The sequence below is a fragment of the Ailuropoda melanoleuca genome, chromosome 20, assembly GCF_002007445.2.
Source record: "Ailuropoda melanoleuca isolate Jingjing chromosome 20, ASM200744v2, whole genome shotgun sequence".
Lineage (NCBI taxonomy): Eukaryota > Metazoa > Chordata > Mammalia > Carnivora > Ursidae > Ailuropoda > Ailuropoda melanoleuca.
In genome coordinates, this window is record NC_048237.1 from 7,967,230 (window position 1) to 7,990,154 (window position 22,925).

General features: G+C 37.8%; 1 protein-coding gene across 6 annotated transcripts in view; it reads right to left on the reverse strand.

The window, feature by feature from the left end:
* Positions 1-582: 582 nt before the first annotated feature.
* Positions 583-22,925, reverse strand: part of PRKD1 (protein kinase D1) — a 310,715-nt gene continuing 288,372 nt past the window's right edge. For 4 of the 6 annotated variants that reach the window (XM_034648656.1, XM_034648654.1, XM_034648653.1 and 1 more), the window contains 4 exons: positions 22,465-22,563; positions 21,317-21,584; positions 2,414-2,499; positions 583-1,564 (listed from right to left, as the gene is read on the reverse strand). In XM_034648656.1, the coding sequence (XP_034504547.1) occupies positions 1,346-1,564; positions 2,414-2,499; positions 21,317-21,584; positions 22,465-22,563 (672 nt within the window). In that variant the 3' untranslated portion in view covers positions 583-1,345. The remainder of the gene's footprint in view (positions 1,565-2,413; positions 2,500-21,316; positions 21,585-22,464; positions 22,564-22,925) is intronic. The other 2 variants (XM_034648657.1, XM_034648655.1) reach the window with 1 other exon arrangement.

The window sequence follows — 22,925 nt, forward strand, 5'->3', positions numbered from 1 at the left end:
CTTCTTGTTTAAATAATATAGAAAGAAATTAGAGCCATTACTTTAATCAATCCTGGTTTTATACTGACTAAATCAGGAAGCTACATCGAGATTGCCACTTGTAATATTCTTACTTATACCTCCGAGTCTCCTGTGTGGCTTTGGTTGTTTTTCTCTTTGAGAGCTCTATTTTCTCCTGGAAACCAGATGACATGCAAGACAAATACTACGTTACACTTCGAAACATACTTTTAGGCTTCAGAGTAAAGCTAAATTCTTTTAAAGTATTTTTTTTTTTAAAGATTTTATTTTATTTATTCGACAGAGATAGAGACAGCCAGCGAGAGAGGGAACACAAGCAGGGGGATTGGGGAGAGGAAGAAGCAGGCTCATAGCAGAAGAGCCTGATGTGGGGCTCGATCCCACAACGGCAGGATCACGCCCTGAGCCGAAGGCAGACGCTCAACCGCTGTGCCACCCAGGCGCCCCTGGAGTAAAGCTAAATTCTAAACCATGAGACTTTTTCTGCTTTTTTGAGCAGATACCTCTGCTCCTAAATGGCCTGAAAGCAAATGAAAATGATTCAGTCAGGTGGACACATTCTTTGACAAGAATATTTTATTTGTTATTATTGAAAAATACACAAAGGCAAAAGGTTGCTTAGCTGCTGATTTTCCATAGTACAGAGGGTATTGTAAGAAAGGGGGACATATCTGTAATACACGGCGGTTTACATTTCTAAGGCATTTAGGCTTATGAGTATTAGGTGCACCTAGGTCCACTTATTTGAGTTCGAACATACAGAGGCACACCAGGCAGGCAAAGGATTTGAAACTATACAGTAAACTCTTCCATGCATTTGTGTCTAGGATTGTATGTCCATCTTCAATCCCCCATCATTTGCTTTTTTTTCCACGTGAGTTTTGGAGTTGTTCATAGAACTGGTAATAATCTACTCTTCAAGAGTTTCCTTATAATGACAATGCCAATGGGACACACAGAACAGAACTATTTCATGGACAGGTTCTATGGACTCTTACCCAAATTGAGTCTCCAGTAAGAAAAACACCGATTTGCAAAGGCACAGTGGAGACAGGTTTAATGCATTAAATACAACATGAATCATTCACAATAACAAGTTTAGTGTTTCAGGGAACTTTTGTTAATACAACACAGTTGGTCACACAAAATACAAATGCTTCTGTTGATTTGTCTTGGCAACTCAGATACATCAACAGTGCTAACAGTTTAACAGCTTTGTTCTCATCTGACAGAAAATAATGGCAGTTCTGCAAGGCAAATGTTAAACCTGACCGTATGTATTTATTAATTCCACAGTGTTTTGACAGATTATAGGGGATGGAACTCAGAGGATGCTGACACGCTCACTGAGGGCTTTCATCTCTGTTTCTTCAGCTTCAGGACTGTCACTGTGGCTAGCACTCGGATTGATCAGGTGAGCAGGGTACTGCAGCCCCTGCTCGCCTGCATACTGCTCCCACCGTAAGTCGTCGCTTTCATGGGTGATGTAGCGTTCCCCGATTTTGCACTCTAGCTCTCGTAAATCTAACCAAGTGTGATAATCCTGAGGAAGAAATTCCAAAATATTACCATAGAGATGATTACAACTCATTAAAATACAGTTTCATTTCTTGTCAGTTCCCACAACCGATGGGTTACCCTTTTCCCTTCCACTCTATCCGTGCTATGTCTTTCATCAGACACCCTGAGGTGACAACATCAGCACCAAAGCCTTCCTATTTACCTAAACTCTGCAAATGCATACTGTTAATATGATATCATGTGTCAAAGAGTGAGCAATTAATGCTTGCAATCAAACAATTAGGAATACTGGTATTCCTCTGAAATTTAATGCCTACAAATAATCCCTCAGTATTGCATAGTATCATTTTTCTAATGTTTAAGTTTAATGTGAAAATAAATATACGAGGAAACAAACACATGCATATACTTTATATTTGCCATGCATTTGTCCCATGAATATTAGCCCAGGATTTAAAAATGCAGCCTCCCAATGAGTACAGTGCATGACCAGATGGGCATCTGCTTGGACATTTTTCAGGATTACACATACAGACGCTCTTGAAATCTGGTCCTTGGAGCTTTATAATGACCCTTAGATTTTGTTTTGTTTTGTTTTTCTGTTTTTATTTTTGGTGCATGTGTAAGTGCACGTACATGAGTGTGTAATGTGATATATTTCTCCCCTGTCAAATATTCTTGGGAGAGAGAAAGGGAGATTTAGAAACACTAAATTCTTATTAAATCCTTATTAAGTTGCATGCATTTTGGCAAACAAATTGATATAAGAATAACACTTTTAAGAATATAACAAAAGATTTTTACATATAATACCAAAATCTTATAAATATTTAGAAGTCCATATGATTGGGTAAAAGCAACTGATGTTTACCTGTAGCCAAGGATGACTCAAGGTCTTATCCACACTATAGCGCTTTCTCATTTTTACTTGCAGCAAGTTATTGATAAGATCGATGGCTGAAAAAAATTTCAATTATTGATAAAAACATGACAAATCTGGAATATATGCATAATTCATTTACAGTTTATTTCACATCTGCTATTTCACACTGTTAAATGCAGCATAGTGATAACAGGCACTAGAACCTGAAGAAAATACCTCTCGAGAATTCTAAAACCTTGGCCTTCATTTTATTTTTGGATGTTAAAATCTGAAACTGAAAATAATTATGGAGGAGGAAGTCTGAGTCTTTTGTGAATATGATGTGAATTTCCCTTGGTCTGGTCTTTAATACATTTTTCTAAAGTAGGAGTTTTGTTTAAATGTACATCATTTAACCGTTTCTTGCACTAACTGCAGGATACAACTTATATTCAAGAGAAAGCATTTATTAATTTTGTTATAAAATGTATTTAAAGTTTAAATACACATAATAGGCTTCAGAGTCTTGAATCAAATGACAGACATCTGGACACCCAATTTAAAAGGCATAAAACAAAACATAACATGGGCCAAGACTCAGGATAAACTCAGAGCCTAAAAACCAATGGCCCAATAGGAAAACACTCTGGTCTCTTTCACTTCGCTTTTTAAAATATCCATTGAATTGGAATTATATCAGCCTTCATTGTTTTCCAGAGGAAGACAGGAAAGAAACTTGTCTAACAAGAATTATTCTATGAGGTTAGAACCAGTTTATCCAGCTTAGTTTAGTACTCTGACTCTGACTGGAACTCCTACAGAATGTAATTTAGGGGGGAAAAAGTGATTCTTCTAGCTATCTAGTCTACAAAGCACCTGAGTTACCTATAATACCATGAGTCAGAATTTTCCCTCACCTTTGTAAAAATTATATTTTCAGCCTAGATTATTTATAGTTCATTGTTTATTAAATTCACCATTACACTTCTTACTCATTCTTGTAATAACTTCCCATACTTCCTTCATCTTAGCATTTTCTTCCCAAAAAAGAGCTTAGTGACATTTGCCAAACCAACGAAAGCATTCACATTTCACCAGAGTTAATTTCTACCCTTAACCTACCCTGGTCATTAGGTTTCCTGAAAGATGGATCTTTCCCCTTCAAATCTTAAATAGGTAGCTGTTATAAAGAAAATGTGAATTAATTCCCCAGCTTCTCCAACCACCAAATCCTGACTCAGGTGGCTCTGACTTTATGGTATGGTCTATGTCAGCCTGTACGGATCTGCAAATACAGCTGATCACAGGAGTCCGGCGGCAACTGGACAAAGAGTGCTTCAAACAGAGCGAATCACAATCCTTGTCATTATCAGGCAAAGAAATTATTTCTATAGCCTTTTGGTTAATCCAGAGTTCTATCTCTTTGATACTAATACTCCAAGTATTGTCTACACGCTTGAACAGCTGGCGAATCAAACACCTAAGAATTCTCTGATTGGAGAAAGCAAATGCGAGAGCACACATTTCACTGCTGTCCAGGCCCATACACCCTTGCCTTAGCTATGATACCTCAAGGAACACAGTACTTAGTGCAATGTCAAATTCCACGCGTGTGTTCCCAGAGAGCTTTTGAAAGTATAGTTCTCTCAGTGAACTGTGTATTGGGCATTTGCTTTAAAACATCCATTCACAAGATTTACTCACTGGTGAGTAAAGTGCACCTTCCATTCTTGCTGCTGTGAAGTCACAGAGCAAAAGTGGAGGATGAAGGGAGACGGGAGAGCTTATGTGCTACCGTAAGTGCACCACGGCATTACGCTTCCCCAGACCCTGCAGGCAATAAATACACGTTATTAATTCACTCATTCTGCTTTGAATTCCATAATTAGGAAGGTAGGAGTACAGTAACTCAACAAAAGGTCTGGTTTGTGCCCAAATGCACCCCAACAGTGAACCACACTGCCTGATGGGAAAGGACGTACTGCCAGAGGAGAAACTGTAAGTGTCTGAAGGGAATGGAATATGTGGAGATGGAAAATTTTTTGTGCTGAATGAAGCACACAATCACGAGTCTGACTTCAGCTGCAATACCCAGGCTATGTGAATAAACACAGCAAAATAATGGCAAGTACCGCCAAGAGAAAATAGTTTAGGATAGAAGGAGAGAATTAGAAGGGATTCGTATGTGCATATAAATATATGTGTGTATTTGTGTGTTTATAAATATATTTTGGAGCTCTTGGTAGAAAAGAACAGGGATAATTAACTTTGCGCACCTGGTGTTACTCGGAAAATAGGTCCATCATCAGCGTTTGAGAGCTCCATTCTACTCATCGCTGTTTCTGGAGCTCTTAAAACATCCTTTTTATTAATCAAGTCATACAATCCAGCATTAACTGTACTATCCAAAATGCCTTTCACTAAATCCATTTTTAAAAGAAATTCTAAAGTTTTGTTTTAACAATGTTCTCTTTACTGGCTATGTTCTTCACCTGTGTCAACTGTTCATTTATTTACCCATTCGTTCATCAAATCTTCCCTAAGGAATGACTGTTGCCAATTACTTAGGGAACAAAAAATTAAGGATAAAGCTCTAACCCTAAAAACCTCCCAATCTAGTTGCAAAGGCAAAATGTGGCGCACGTGCACACACACTGGAGATAGGATGAAACTATCTCCAATAGTCCAGTCTATTTCATAGGTCAATGAGTTATATGATACTAGTGACAAGAATTCATTTCTCCCATATTGTGCCCCAAATTGTCTTTTTATAACTAACCCACATTAATTGGTTCTATTCTGTTTGACAGTTTTTCAAGTTCTCTTTTTATAACTAAGCCACATTAACTTGGTTCTATTCTGTTTGACAGCTTTTCATGTCTTAGGGACAGCAATTCACCTTCACTTCACCTTCTACAATACCTTCAGCTGTCCTTCACATTCCTCAGTCTTCCCGTGCACCCTTATTTTGACATTCACTAGCTTTTTCTCAGTGTTCCTATTCATTGTTGACAGAAGCTTTCTCATGATTAACAGACTTATTTGTACACACAGATATTATTCAGATAGCCTAGAATTGAGGGTTTTTAAAATTTCATATTCATATTCTTAGATAGTCCTGATAACAACCCTATTTAAGTAGTTATTATCTTCACTGCCACTTTATATAAAAGGAAAAGGTCATGTAACTTGGCCAAAGTCAGACAGCTCCTGAACTGAGGCTGAAACCCAGAGGTCTGGCTCCAAAGCCCCTGCTCTTAAAGACTATGGCATATAGCAACCAGATCATAGTATTAACTCATTACAATTAACTGATATTAATGTTAAAATCAATTAAATTAAAATTGTTTTCTAATTATGAACATTAAACCCTTCTTAATTGTTTCTACTACACTACACATATTCTTATGTGCACACACACACACACATATATACACACATACATACACACACACATATACACACACACATATACACACACACACACATATATACACACATACATACACACACACACATATATATACACACATATACACACACACACATATATACACACATACACACACACACATATATATACACACATACACACACACACACACATGACATACACTTCTGTGACTTTAACTCAACATTTTGGCATTCAAAGACTATTCTGAATGTGATATGTGTCCCTCCTGTCATAAGGGCTAACGTCCTAGCTTTCTACCACTTCCAAACTAAATGAGTCTATCTGCTATGTATGAATTAGATTATTAGGAAACTTTTTTGTCAGGAAAATACTTTAATATCAGGCTGGCTGATTCTATCCTAGATCGCACTCCCAATCACCATGCCTACTGGTTATTCTGTGAGCAAGTCTGACAAAAAAAGGCAATGTTGCCTCCCAGGAGTACTACCAACCAGTCCATATTTTATCATCTTTTCCAAAGAACTGTGGGTGATTTTTCCCAAACGTTTTATTATAGTCAAGGCACATTCGTCTTCAGTAGTACTCATTCTACCATTCTATTTATTTAAAAAGAAATTTCAATTATTCTGGAAAAAAATTTAAGTAAACTAATATTGACTAATACTGACTTTTAGTCATTTCATTCTAAGGGCCAGGATTTGTTTTCTAAATGTTTGCACACTATCTACTCAATCATTCAGTCTAGGATTTTGTCAAGGATAAATGTTAAGCTTCTTGTTGAATGACTTCAGAATTCATTCTTCCCCCTTTCAGAAATTCAGAAAACTCTGGCCTGTTTTAAGCATCCTGGCATGTCTCTCATTTTATCCATGATTTATTAAAAATTACAATGGCTCTAAGAACACCACTGTGAGCTTCTTTAATATGCAGTCCTGAACTTTTATCATATTTATAGCTGCTATTGAGTGTCCTTCCTCCTGTGACACGACACTTCCCCCCAGGTGCTAATACCCAGCAGAAACTGCTAGGTATAATGTAAGAGCGTAGAGGATCCAAGCTAAGGGAAGAGAAAGCCAGTAACAAATGAGCCAAAAGCCTAGTAAAACTGGAGTAGCCCCAGCTGTCCCAAAAGAGAGCCAGCAGTCAGAAGCAAAGTCCAGATGGGGGTCTCAACTCCAGTTCCCAAACTTAAATCAAGACTCAGCAATCTGATCTAGAGGGAATGCTGGGGATGAGGGGGAGGGGGAGAAAAATAGGAGAAAAAGATACAAAATTGGGCCATTCTGTGAATTTCTCTCAAAACCAAGCAAAGGAGACAGGGAGCACGGTCTGGGTCTGACTGTGGGAAACAGGAGTAAAGAAGAGGACTGCTGTAGAAGGAAAAGTCAGAAGGGAAGGTGCAGGCTGGCACCGCAGGAAAGCAGGACACCAGTGCCCAAGGGGGAGGCAGAAGGAGGCAGAAACTCCAGGTTCCCCAGAGCTCCACGAGAATCTGCACCCGAAGAGGTCTCCATAGTTTCATGAGAAAGGGACATTGGAGAAGGAGATAATGTCTCAAAAATCTTGGTATCTTGCACTTCCTTCCCTAGATATAGCAAAAAGAATATATCCAAATACCAGCCTTTCAAGAGTTGAAGTTTATTGCAACACAGTGTTGCACAGTTTTGGGCAATCAGCAGATGCCATTTTAAACAGCTGACACTGGCTAGGGCCAAAGCTATGCAGGAAATCCTCTCTTCCCTTGGGTTATTTTTTTTTTTTTTCACACTCTCCTCCCTTTATTCTCTCAGTTTGAAGACTCCCCCAACCCTCCCTGAAGAACCCAGGAGAAAAATTGGCAGTGGCTGATTTCTCCTTCTCTTTGCACTAAACATGATAATTTTTTCAGAGACTGGTAGGATTACTTTCTGATTGTATCTGCCCATTTATTCTGGGAGTTAGCCTCTCTAATATTCTGAGGGTTGTGTTCTCTTCTTTAAACTCAATCCCTTCCTTCCCTGTTATTCATAAACTATATTAAATCCAAGCTCTCTAAACAGCTTGGACAGCCACATCAAGGTGATGAGGGACAGAAGTGGAAAAATGTTCACCTTTATCCCAGAAGGCTGACCTATAGCCTGCAGAGTTTCAATAAAGACCAATTACATGCTGGTCTCATGACTGCCTATCTCACTGATAGTTAATATCGAATTGAATGAAAAGCACCAGAGGAATCTTGGGAAAGTAGTTTTAAGAGTAGAAATTCAAAGAAGACATGTATGATCTACTACATCCGGCACCCTCCCCCTGGAGCACTAAGCATATAACCACCAGCTTCACTCAGCAAAAGCGCCCCTCTCTCTGCCCACGGGTCCTGTCCCTGTGCTACTTAAATAAATTACGAAGTTGCACCATAAAACGTTTTAAGAATTCTTTCTTGACCTTCGTGCCAATGATCCCGCAACAGAGGCAATGTGGGAAGTCCTCCCTTTTTCTTTGTTATTGGAAAATTTGAAGCAATTGTGTGGTTCAAATTTTCATTTTTAAAGAATCCCTTATGCTTCATGAGCAAAACAGCTTTGTGCTTTGTAAAACATCTCTAGCCATGGATTCTCAAGAACGTTTCCTATAAGGTGGAAAACAAGAGAAAAGAAAATCTGTTTTTTGAAGCCTGTTGTTTCTTTTTTGTTACAATAAATTCTTGGCTAACATGGTTACTTTCCCCCTAACTTCCTGTACAGCAATTTCGCTCACTGCCCCATCAGCTGAGAGAATAAAATGTCAGGAAAGCGAAAAGAAATTTAATCAGACGTTCTCTTTTGCTGGAATGGAACTTTCAGCAGATGTTAGGATAGCTAAAGCTCTGGGTAGTCTGTCTGCCAGGTGTACAAGTATATAGAACAAAACCGATTGTATATGCAGGTGCTGAAGGGCTCTATGTTTTCATATGAAATGAAATGTTCTACCAGAGTGCGAATTGTGTGGATTCCATTTTCTTCTGGCATCAAAATTCAGAGTTCTTTTTGAAATTGCAGAGACTATATTGCAGCCATTCTGTATTTCAAATCAAGTATCATGTGTATGGACAGAGTAGATTCTCTGTGTGGCTCCTGGGTGGGTCAGCTGGTTGAGCGTTGGACTATGGATTTCGGCTCAGGTCATGATCTCAGGGTTGTGCGATGAGCCCCATGTTGGGCTCCACGCAGCGTGTGGAGCCTACTTAAGATTCTCCCTCTTCTCTGCAACTCCCCCTTCCCCAACCTCTCACCGTCTCCGAAAAAAAAAGAAAAAAAAAAGAAAGAAGTAGTTCTCCAAAACCTGGAGAAAATCCTACCAAATGAATAAAACTGGACACGTTTGAATATATAATAGGTTCCGCGGGTCAAACCTCTCAGTCATTTCCCATTTCCCATCTTGTGTTATCTCAGTACATCCCTGTCCTCCCCCCATTCCTCCCACCAGATTTTAACTCCTTTAAGGTCACACAGATTATGTACTGATTTTTGCACATAAGTTTTGCAAACATTTAAAATAAAATGCATCATTCAGTGCATTAGAAAAATGCTTGCTAAACAGCATTTGGTAGATTGAATACATTAATTAGAAATTTAAATGGCTCTAAGTTTTAATATCCACATTATGTGCATATGGTTTGTACTATATTGGCTAAACATATTCCTGGATGGAAAGACATCGCAACTCTATAAAATGCAATCGATCACAGGATTGGTGACTTCTACCAGAAAATCAGAATAATGCTGAGAATATCTGCAATAGAGATCATGTTAGTTTGCAATGTTGATTTTACAGAAGAGAAATTACCTGTGAATCCCATGGGCTGACCTCTTTTTTCCAGAAACAGTACCTTTTAAAAATTTTTCCCACACTGTCTTCTGTCCACCCACAAATTAGTCAGGTACAAATTTTCAAATAGGAAACCAGATCAGAACTATTATTCTAGTGATGAAACCATCATCTGTCAACCACTAAGCTCCTTGCCTTCAAGAAGGTGTTTTCTTTTTCCCCTTTTGATTCTGCCTCACTGCCTGTCACAGTGTAGTGCTCAGTACTTCTCTTGGTTTGCTTCATGCTGATGGTAAGTTGTGTGTTTATTTTAAAAATCGTTTTGCAACCCTTCACATTCCAGCTCTCAACCCAGCAAGCTGTTGCCCGGCAACACTAACTGGGCCGCTCCTCCTGGGCTGAAACCAGAGGCTGCCGGCAGCAAACAAGGCCGCTGGAAATCATCCTCTTACTTGTTCTGAGTCAATGACCGCAATCCAATGAAGTGCAGGACCTTTCAAGACTCAAGTCGGTATCTTTCCTTTTCCAGTTCTTTCCTCTGAAGAAAGTTACTGTATCAATGGTTAGGCCTTTGCTTTACATTCAGTTTCACTCCCTCTTGAAGACTAGAAACACAATCTTGTAAATCATGAATTGTTTAAACACGATATACAGCAGCCCCCAAATTGATGCTGAACTGATTCAAAATTTAAGGTACAAATCAAAATACATTTAATATATGATTGTAATGATGCTCAGGTGGATTTTTTTCCCTTTTTCACTGCACATCAAAATCCTTTGGAGAAGCTTCCGAGTTTCTGGTTTTTAAAAAAATGCTAATAGTCAACCTGCAGGTTCAAGTGAAAATCTTTAGGGAGGGGCTTCCGGGTCCAGGTATTTTTAGAAGCACCTCAAGTGTTTGCTAGTACGTGAAGCTAGCGTTGAGAACAACTCTGCCAAGCCATGCTTCTCAGACTTTTACATGCATATGAATAATCCAGGGATCCCAACCTGGGGATCTGATTTGGTAGATCTGGGGTAAGACTTGAGAGTCTATCTTTTAGTGGATTCCAGGAGGAGCCTTGGACCACATTTTGAGTAGCAAGAAACTAGAGGTATCAGAACATTGACAGTAGTTAATAATTGGTTTAATATTGCCCAAAGGGCCCCTGAATGGATGGATGCAGACCCAGAGAAAGTTCTCTAAACACAGAGAAAGGTATCTGTCCTCAGTCCCATCTGGTTCAGTATTCTGCAGTGAAGACATAGAAGGGTTTTAGGATTCAGAGGATGCCAACAGGAAGAGCAGACAAACTGGATTACACAAAAAAGTTCCAAAGTAACTGTATCTGGAGCTATGGGCTGTACTCATAAGATAACATTTAACAGGGACAAATGAAATGAAGTCCTCTTCTTAGGTCCCACTTCCCCAGCCCACAAGGAAAGGTCTAAATAAAGAATTGGAAAACAAGGCTTGTCAACAACATTCATGAGAAAGAATTCAGGGTTCTAAATGCACAGTAAACTCAACATTTGTTTACTTATTGTCCCCAATTCAACTGTGATTTTATGCCATGCTAAAAGAAATGTATTCTTTATCATGAGGGAGTGGTGGCTTCAGTTTACCCTTGAAAAGGCTCATGGAACCTTGTGTGAGAACAGTTTTGGGGTTCAATTTCAAAAGAACATAAACGAAGATGTGATTGTTTGGACCAGAGTGAACAAGAGACTAAAGGAAAAGCCGACTGCCCAAGAGAAGAGAAGAGAAGCTCAGGGGTGACACGATGGCTGCTTTCAAACCTCTGAGATGAGCCTCTATTTGGAAAAAGGAGCTGGCTTGTTCAACAGTGGATATAAACACTGAGATATTTTTGCTCATTGTGCTGGGGTCAAATCCAGAAGAAACAGGGCTCCTCATGAAACCCTGTATTTTCTATCACTGAGGCAATTTAAGAATGTTCTGGGTAATTACTTGATATCTTGTTACTATAGAGCAGTATAGGGGTTAAGTAAAATTTTTAACATGCTATATTTTGACATATTCTGTGTCGTCATTATAGAAGAAAGCAAACTCACAGAATACTTAAAACTTTACTGTTCCCCTGACATTTCAAATGTTGTATTTCAACTCAACTATGATATACATTCATAAGTGAAACTTTAATTTTATAATTGAGATATACAGGAAACACTTCCATTTGGGGGGCAAATAGCCAATTTTTGAGCACCTAAAATGTCAATATTCTTTTCTTTTAAATGCCAATATTCTTGCTCAAATCTCTCAGCAGTTTCTCTCTACAAATTACCATATTTTAGAGAAAATTTTATTAGTTTTGTCTTACTTGCTATCAAAATAAATGACTCCTTTCCAGGGGGTACATCTTTTCAAATATTATCTCATTTGGATTTTTAAATACATGTATACGTACACATACATACAGAATCAAGACTTCGCTCTATTAGATGTAAAGAAAATCACCGTACGCCTTTGGTTCATGATTTTAAAGTTCCTTATTGAATGAAGTGCATGGCTTTAAATAAATAAATAGATAAATAAATAAATACATAAATGTAAGTAACTCCAGAATTTCAGTAGGGATTATTCAGTGGAAGTTCGAACCCACATAATTCACTTCAGTTTACCAACCGTGATAGAATTTCCTGGCACTCAATCAAGCATTTTGAAGCAGCTCACTGGCTAGTCCCCTCACATCTCCTCCGTGCTGTTATGTCTGACAGTGGTGCTAATATGTTGACAAATCAATCTATTCATTAATATTCAGCAGGCTTGCTGGATCTGCAAGCCTCATAAACTGTTACAAACAGAGTTTAATTATTAAAATGACAATTGTCTTTCTTTTGTTTCTTATACCATTGGATTTCTGGGTCTCATCTACCCGAGGCTTATTTTCAATGGGGTTATTTTTTGTTTTGAACAATATGTAGTGCAAGAGGGACCTACAGCTGGTTCCTTTTCATGGCAAAGTGCTACTTACTTCCAATGTAAGTGTTTAGCGTTCTGGAACACTGCTGGATTTTGAAAACATACCATGTGGTATTCTTGGTGCTAGGCTTTTATTTAGCTTTGCTTTGTGTTTGTACTGGCTGTATTTTTTCATCTTCAATTTCTGGGGGAAAAAACACACTTGTGACCAATTTTATTTGAATTAACCACACTGAATGGTAAAAATTGCTTGTGAAGTAAAATTGAGATGCTTTGATAAATTTAGTGGTATGACAGCCATTCCATGACTTGAGATGCCACATATTGTACACTGTGCATAAATGCCACCACAGGATTGAGACCCACTGGAAGAATAAATTACAGCTATGCTTATCAGGGAAACGAGGAGGCAGAAATACTAACATTGAGGCTATTCGAGTACACAAGTGGAAAAAACCTGTGTCACTGGGGCATCATCGTGATTTGATCATTTTGAACTGAAGACAAGCTACAGGATTGATGCCGGGGGTTTTCCTCCCCCCCCCCCACTTTTGTATGTGGAATGTCAAAGCTTCATGTCAGCTCTTAATTCTTGATAATACCAACCAACCACGTGACTCTGGAGCTGAGCAGTAACAACACAGCAGGTGATTTAGAGTAGGTGCTTCTTCAGACTTCACCTGTGAATACAGAATATGATCTCTGTCTGCGGGGGTTTGGGGGCTCATTGTGAGACAATTTCCAAGGTTGCCTCTGTGTTGATTACTGCCTGCTTGCCTCCCTAATGGCACATAAAGGAATATCAAAACTCAGAAGACAAAAAATAATAATCTCTCTGGTGATCTTCACAGTCTACTAGTAACCTTCCTCGGATTTGCCGTGTGTCTCTCATTGAACACATGGATTCAATTTGATGATGGACATGTACTTTTTACTCAAATAAATGCTTTCCCATTGCTGCAAGTCTGTCATCATTCTGGTGAGATGACTTGCACTGGAACAAATGATATCTCACACTTGACCAGCTATACAATCCATATCACTCGGTTATCTATGTCACTTTCCTTCTTCCTCTAAGAGTAAACTCTTGGAAAACAAAAGCTGCCTACTAAAGCCGTACATAAGAAAGAATAGTTTAAGATTTATGGTATGATTCTGAGCAACTGAAAGAATATAGGAAAAGAGAATTTGTTTGACTTTGATACTTGAAAATTCTCCTTTGTGTGGGCACAGGTTTAGAGAGTGAAGGTTATGTCTTCTTCATCTGCCCAGTCAAGATGCAAGGGCTGGTGTTATGGAAAAGGAAACATAACCCTCGCTATTTGGTGAATAATACTTACATATAAAATATTACATATGTTGTTTGTATATTTAACATTTTAGACATTTTTAGACCAGGCACAGAAGAATTATGGTTATATAAAGGTTGTACTCTATTTATTTCTCGAGCCTTCTTTTCCCCTCACACACTTTTGTTCATCTTTATTATTTTTTATTTATTTTTTTAAGTAGGCTCCATGCCCAGCATGGAGCCCAACATAGCACTTGAACCCATGACCCTGAGATCAAGACCTGAGCTGAGATCAAGAGGCAGACGTTTAACCGACTGAGCCATCCAGGCACCCCACTTTATTTTGTAATGAAAGTACTGCAGGTACTTGGTAAAAGATCTAAATTAATCAGTAAAAGGAGCTCAAAATGAAAAATAAAAACCTCACATCTCATTATGAGACCCACTCTCCAGAGATTACCTCTTTTAACTACTTAAAAAAATTTCTTCTGATTTAAACCAGTGCTACACAGAGGAGGTCCATGGATCATTGCCAATCTGTGAACTGTTTATTGGTCTACGATGAGATAAATATGGAAAGTTGAGACTAAATCTTTGGAAACTTTTATAGCAATTTGATATTGCTGTCACATTTATTTTATTTTACAAAGTACTGGTCCATATGTTTGGAAGTTAAGACAAATTAAAATTGGTCCTTTATCACAGAGTTTGAGAAGAACCACCTTAAAAACAAAACAAAACAAAACAAAACGATTCCTTTCCATTAAGGACAATGAATCATTTCATTTTCAGATTTCTTGACCTTATTGTTCTCCCTCCCCCAAGTAATGAGATTATCCTAAATTAATGTACTGGCCACCTTTGTAATTTAAGAACAGTGCCTGGCACATAATATGAGATATGTACACATTACATATATGTAATATTTATTCAAAAGTATTAACTCTTAAGATTAAATTATATATTAAATCACATACAGGTAAATGTGTATAACTCAGTCCATTCACCTAGGCAGAATCTTATATAAACTCTGTGACAGCTATGGCTCTTAGAGCTCTCTTTACCTCTTCTCTGTTCTCCTCCTTCTCAGCATTGTAAATATTTCATTACTTACATTCTTTTGCATAAGTATAATAAAGTCAGACACGCTTGGTCTAAAGGTTATCTAAAATTTTAAATTACTAAGTAACATGCGGAGTAATTTATATGTAAGTATTATGAACTATAAGATTATAACCCCTGCCCCCTATAACCTATAACCTATAATATCAAATTTCCAAACCTATGTCCATTCAAAGGAGAATCTTCATGTGTTAAAAAGATTCTCTTTTCCCACATTCCTTTAATTGCTCAAAATCATGGCACATATGTTAATTTCTTCTGTATTGTATGTAACTTTATTATACAACTTTCTGTATTTCCTGGAGTTTATATGTTTTCTTTTTTATTCTTCACAAAAGAAACTGGTCAAGAAGCTTTTTCTACTCTTACTACTTTCATGACAATGTATATTGAAATAGATTTAACAGTTGGAACAAATTACATGTCTTGATATTAAACATCTGATAAAGAAAATGTGCATGCAAAAAGAGGTTGGGAATTAGAAAGGGATTTTATAGAAAAGAATTTTTTTGAGCACTGTTCAGCTGTCAGGTCTTTCAGAGGATCAGGGCTCTGGAGCAATGTTTTTTTGAAAGTGTGAACCATGGACTTTTTACATTCTCAGGGCAGGATTGCAGTTTATGGGGTTGGAGCCTGGGAATCTCCATTTTCAACTAGCTCCTCTGATGAAATGGTTGGCATGCCAAAGTTAAAAAAATGTCTGCTATAGACCTAGAGCTAGACTATGATAGGTTATTTAAAATGAGCCATAATCGAGAAGGTTCTTTGGCAAAATTATTAAAAATTCCTTGCCTTGCAAATATTCCTGTGTTCTATTAGCTAGTTTTTCCATTTCCCATTTCTAAGCCCTACACCCCTGGTATCTACTTCTTAAGTCATAGACAGAGTCTTGTTTGCAATTTTCTGATGTTTTGACAATGTCCATCCAAGATTTACCCTTATTATTTTACCAGATGTGACAAACATGGAGAACAGCCTGGTCTATCTCTTGTTCTTTTGGAATTACTAAAAATACAATGAAAGAAAGGGCATACTGACACATGATCAAGTAAGGCATAATTTTCCTTAGTTTCATCTGATTATCTAAAAAATGTTTAAATGAAAATGGGCTGCTCTTTCCATAAGACAAAGTAAGTTTGCCTAATCAAGTAAATATTTTAAAATAGGTTCACAAGTCCTTTCAAGGAACTGAGAAAGGTCATAGGATGGATGTGTTGAGGGCCAAACTGAACTTAGTATGTGATAAAAGCTAGAGGTGGGAGTGAGGCCATGTGTAATCACTGATGGGTAGTAGTGCATGAACTGGATGATGTCAAACGCCCATCTAGTAGTCACAATAATGCAATGAAACAAGATGGAACACACAACACTGGTTTAGAATAAACTGTAATGTTCTCAAACTCCCATCTCATGATTACCTAAAGTCTTCTCCTGTGCAATTATTTGTAATCATATGATTCATTCCAGAATGTTTTGTTGTATATATGTATTCTTATTTAGTTATATTTGTATAACTGTATTTATAATGTGTGTATTTGGTTATATGTACGAATAACTATATACAACTATAAATAAATATATGTTTAGTTACATATATAACTTTATATAATTATATACAGGTATGTGTATATAACTAAATACATATATACAGACAGATACACAGATAGATCATGTAAAGTGACTGGAAAATAGAAAGTGTTCCTTATATTTAAGGTATCTAGCTATGTCAATCACTGTGCTAAGCACTTTCCAGTATAATTTCATTTAATACTTAATATAACCCAGTGAGTTAGGAATTACTGTCACCATATTTCAGACGAGAAAACTGAGACCAAAGAGAGTAAGTAACTTGGACGTCGTCACCATACACTAAATGGAAGAGCTCTCAACTCAGGTCATTATCACAACATGACCTTGTTTCCCTGTATTTGAAGACATTATTGAAACTTGTGTTGCTACTGGAGCTCTAAGCCAGTGAAAGCATATTAAAATTGTAATGTGACAGCATGGCGAAATCCATTAGAAGGATAATCAAGAGGTTGTAAATGTAGTAGATAAGGGCATCTACCTTGGAGCCAGCTGACGGGATTTGCACCCTGGCCCCACTCAGGCAAGTCACTTAACCCTCTGTGTCTACACCGCTTCAGCTTTCAAATGGAAACAATTATAGTATCTACTCAAAGGTTGGGGACGATTAAATGAGTTCATACATGTCAAGTCTTTCAATAGTGCTTGGCTATAATGCAAATGTTATAGAAGTGTTAGCTACTATTATTTTTTTCTTTGAAAGTTTAATTTTATCATCTCCCTTTTACCTGCAACATTTGATAAGTTTTTCTCAAATTTTTTCTCATTTTTCAAATTATACCTTGATTCACAAAAAAAAAATCTATTTTTATAATGGACATCTGTTAATGCTTTTGTGTTTGTTTTTAGCCTACTATCCTTTCCCTGCAGGAACTTACTCTCTCCAAACTGGAGAGGCTCTCCATCATCCATATGGCCAATCAAAGCCAGGCTCCTGCAGTGACAATGGGATTGTTCCCAGGGTATTACGGGGTTTAAGCAGAGCCAATCAGTGCCCCTTTCAGAGACTCTATGGCTACTGAGAGATAATTACTCTTCCATTCTGAGATAGTGTACAGTGAGTGTCACGTAAAGACTGGGGCTGCCGGGGATCACTTGGCACCACGTGAAGGGTCCACCTGAGAAGGAAGCCATCATAAAGTAAAGCAGAGATGATGAGAGATGGAGAAACAGGGCACTTGAACCGCCAGATCCAAAGAGACGAGGTTCACCTTCTGGACTTCCGAGTACTGTGAGTCAATAAATTATCTTCTGCTTAACTTACTTATAGGTTTCTATTATTTGCACACAAGGGTCTGGTAAATTAATTCACTGCTAAATTATTAGTAAGCACATCTCCAGAATGTTAGTACTCAGCTTATTATATTATCATAGCAAAAATGATGAATGAGCTTAAAATATTCTCTATAGGGTCCTAAACATCAAGCCATAAGAAATAAGCACCCTTTCATGTACGACAATATAAAGAATGGAGGCAAATACTTTCAAGTCCAAGTCCTGCCACTGTGTGACTTTAGGCAAGGCCCTTAACATTTCTGGTTTCTACTACAGAGACTAAAACAAGTTATATATTGGAGGATTGTTGTGAGGTTCAAATGGCACAATGATAACTCCAGCACTCCAATATACAGTATTATATTATATCAGGTACATTTCTACACTAAGAGAAAAAAAATGCATTATTCAGGAAATTTTTCATTCTGACACATCTATGTATGCCACGAAGACCTTACAACTTTCTTTTTTCTTTTGCATTTTCATGCCAAGAAAAAAAAAATACAACTACCAATATGTCTGAAGAATACTTGGGAAACATGCACATCAGTTAGCATATAATTTCTAAAATTATACAATCAATTCTTGGTTACCCGCCAGAGCAATTGCTTAGCTTACTGTTCTATCCTCCTCCTAAATCCAAGTCCTCGGTTCACCCCACACCTGCTTTGTAGATGCTTTTCACATCCTTTATCTCATTCAGTCTCTGTTACAACCTCATTATATAGGCAGGAATCGTTATGCTGTGGTACAGATGAGGAACCGAAGCTCAAAGAAGGTTAAGTGATGGCTAATTAGAATGGCAAATAGGATGATAACTCACACTGCTTGACTGTTGTTCCTTACCTCTGATTTTAGAGTCACTGAGGTGCTTCGGGTTTTATTTCCCTGTATCCGGATTCTTAGTGGTTCTGGCATGGCTTAAAATATACTGAGACTAAAAATTCACTAAATATCAGTTGCAACCATCCTTGGCCAATACTAGTTTGCTTGTGTATTTATCAGATCCCATGTGCTTAAAATTATGTGGTACTAGCCCGTTATTACTTTTCATGAGGGAATTATTTGTTCTCAACAAGATAGTGGGATAGACTCCAGGCCAGTAACTACTTTTGTAACTCCTCAGCTAATATTATGACATCTTTAACTAACTTTTTTATATTCAACTATTAGTTCCGTTCATACACCAGCAGCTAGGTAACTCATTTGCCACCGAGAGCCTCAATTAGAAAGTAGTACAACTCTTGTGCCTCAAAGGCACGGATGAGTCAGAAGAAGATACTGAGGAGAGAGGCCAGTTAATTCCCAAACTGACACTAGAGTCATTTAGAAAAGGGAATTCTATCCGAGCTAGTCTCCACATCACTTTGTCCAAGTGGTAGGAAATTTTTAGCCCTTAGAAATATGTGTAGCAAGTAAAATACGTACTTCCTGGTCAAATATAAATGCCTTTAAAATTTTCCTTGTGATTCTCTTTCTGAAATGTTACATCTCTTTCTTTGCAAATTTTTGAGACAGGCCTAAATTCCATCTCCTCTGAAAATACAATTCTGACTAGTCAAGTCCACAGTGATTCTTCTTCCTTTGACTTGACATCTTTCCATTTAGCTTCAAGTTCTTTGAAGAATATTTTATGTTTTGTCCTCTAATTTCATATTACCTAGGAGATATATATATACACACACACACACATATATATATATATATATATATATATATATATGGTGGGTTCCCAACAATAGTTCCTTGAGCCATTAATATGTAGGTCTCTGGTCCCTACTATCATGATAATTAAACATTCACAATCTGTAGCTGTTCATTTCTGGCCTCAATAGGTTGTATCTACACAGCTAGGCCAGCACATTTCCATGGTACCAGAGAGGGAGCATCATCTATTCCATTACTTCAAGAAAAAGTACTCCGCTACTCCAAGAAAAAGATTTTAAAATGCAGAGGCTATTTTTCCAATGTCCTATTCCTGCATAACTGGAAAATGTGACTGGCTTCAGGGGTATTCCAGATTTGCACTGTGGTAACAATATCAAGTCATTTTACTGGATTTCTGGATTGCACGTATTATCAAGCATAATGGTTAACCATATTTAAAGGCAGTGTTTCCTAACAAGGATACTGGTCGCAAGGTTATTTGATAATTCCACCTTTCTGCCTTCTGGAAAGGAAACATAATGATACTTTGCTGTTTGCCTCTGTTAAATTATCCTAAATATTTCATTAGTGTTTGGCTACATGGTAGTTCTTTTGTAGGTCACAGATTCCTTTAAGATATATCCATCCAGCTATGATTTACAACTAATTAGAGGATGTTAAAGGCTGTTGCTAATAGTAACTCAAAGCCCTGATAATGGCTAGCTTTTGCCATTTAATACCAACAGTAGTCTAAGAACTTAATTACTTTAGGCAGTTTATATACACACTTTTCCAGTTCCAATTCCAATTTCCAATCACCACATTCAGTAACGGGTATCAGATATTTATCTATGAGTGTATTTGCCTTTTTAAGTGGTGAAAAATCTGAACAAACTTAGAACTAGACATGGCCTGAAAACTAAAGAAGGACCAGTCATTAACCGGTGGTTAAAGAATGTACACACAGATTGTCTGGGTATAAATTCTGGCTCTGTCACTTACTAGCTTTGTGACTTTGGCCTGTGGTGTCCCTTCTTTTGCCTCAGTGCTCTTTCCTCAAGTCCAAGTATAATAGTAAAACTTACCTTAAGGGGCGGTTGTGAGAATTTAATAAACTCCAAAGTACGTTCATTGGGTAATTCTATTCCGAAGCACCGAGTGTGCCATTTTCTCTGCCCTGACTGGCCCTGCCACTTTTAAAACTCTTTCTCTCTCTTTAGAAGAAGGAAAGATTCTTTAAGAATTTAATTTTAAATAATGCAACACTGCCAAGGCAAGCTATCCTAAAGAAATCAATCAGAGATACACATAGAAATTTCATGTAAGGATCAAATAGGGACAACCTAAATATAGAATACCAGGGAAATTCCTAAAGAAAATACCATATATATTCTAACGTCACATGAAGGAAATCAGCACATGAAGAACTGGCATACTAATACATAATACGATAATTCAAACATCACTATCATAAAGTTCTTGTGTCCACAATAGATTAAAGTGCTTAATACAGAAACAGGTATATGCTTAGTAAAGACTACTCTTAATAGAATTTAGCTGTTTCCATTACATCAATGTTTAAGTATTTATAAGTTCTAAGGCAATATGCCAAAGTATTAACAATTTCTTTGTGTTTCATTTGCCTCTTAAGATGTATCTCAATTTCTCTATAAAATATGTACATTTCATCAGAAGATGTTTTTGGTCTCCATTTCCTTTACTCTTTCCCAACCCACCTTAACCAACTTGTGCCCCTATTCCAGTGGACAATTTACAATGAACATTTATCAATTTAATAATTCACAACTGAATTAACAGTATAACATGTAAGCATTAAAACCATTATCATTTTTGAGTGGCAGATATTACCTTCATGAGAGATTTCCTTCCAGGGATTTGGTGGATACATGAATGCTGCATTCTGGATTTGGTCATGTATGTCTTCATCTTCATTAAATGGGAACGTGCCACTTAGGCTTACATAGATGATGACTCCAACAGACCACATGTCTAGAGAGCGGTTATAGCCCTTGTTCCTTAGAACCTCAGGAGCCAGGTAAGCTGGGGTACCCACCACTGACCTCCGGAAAGACTTTTCTCCAATGATCCGTGCAAAACCAAAGTCACAAAGTTTCACCTGTTGGTAATAACGGTTTGCAGAAATGGTAAGGTCACAAATTGTGTGTCTGCCAAAGACAATTATAATACTTTACACATATTATATAGATTTCTCATGCATGATAGAAGTAATAGCTATTTTCCATTTTATATATTTGAAGACAGTGGTTGAAGCATTGGTACAGAAGTATATTTTCATGCATTAAAAAAAAAATCATCTAAACATTCACCCTTCCTTCCCTCCCAAAACCAAGAGATAAATGTGAAAATATGTATACGCAGAAGTGGGTAATACTGTTTTACAAGGCAGAAAAACACCACGCGAATCTGGAAGTGACAGACTGAACGCAAGGGCTTATTATAAATACAGGTTGAGGGATCAGCATAGAGTCCTGTCATGTTACCTACAATAATCCTCAAAATCATCTCTGCATGGGAACCTAGACAGGACCTGAAGATGCAAGCGGACAACCGCCTTAGGTCACTTCAGATAGAAGATTCCCTGGGGAGACGTGCAGTAGTTTTCCATCCTCTGAGTTGAGGAAAAGCAGAAACGTTTGCCCTTGCCCCTCAGAACAACACTGAACTTAAATGTGCCCGGGACGGACTCTTGAGCATTCTTTCTTCTCCCTCCCTGGCTGGTGCTGTCAGTATTGGCCTGGGGCTGTGCCTACAGGAGCAGCTGAACAAGCACAATGAGAAGGCTCTGCGTGTGCTGCACTCAGGCAGGCCGCACTGAGAAGCCAGAGTGACAAAGCTGCAGTCCCCAAGGTCTAGAAAAGGAAACCAATGGGTGAAAAACGAACAGATAAAACATGAAACAAATAAAGGCCTTGAACACTGCGGGGGAGCAGGCGTTGTCGTCAGCCATCTTTGCTGAGAGAGGCTTTTATACTTGCCTGGGGGAAAGGATCTGCCGATGCCAGCAACACGTTTTCTGGTTTGAGGTCACAGTGAACGATATTTTTAAAGTGAAGATGCCGCAAAGCCACAAGTATCTAGAGAGAAGAAAATCGTCAAAATAATTTTATTTTGGTCTATGAGTTTATTTCAAAATGTTTTCTACTAGGACATAAACTGGAAGGGCCACAAGAAAACTCACAGTGAACAGTGAAGCCTCTTTATATGCAAGACACTGAAATGAGCTAAGGTCACGTAGCAGGTTTCTAAGGAAACGTCAGTGGAAAGAGTAGCATATTATGGTACTGATACAGTCACCAAGACAGGTGTAGATAACAGATGTCAGTAACATCTTCCAGGGATACCCACTCTTGAATATTTTCAAAGAACCAGGACTCAGTCACTGTGCAATTCAAAGTTTCGTGAGTAGTTTGAATACATGGGCTCGCGTGTGCATGAC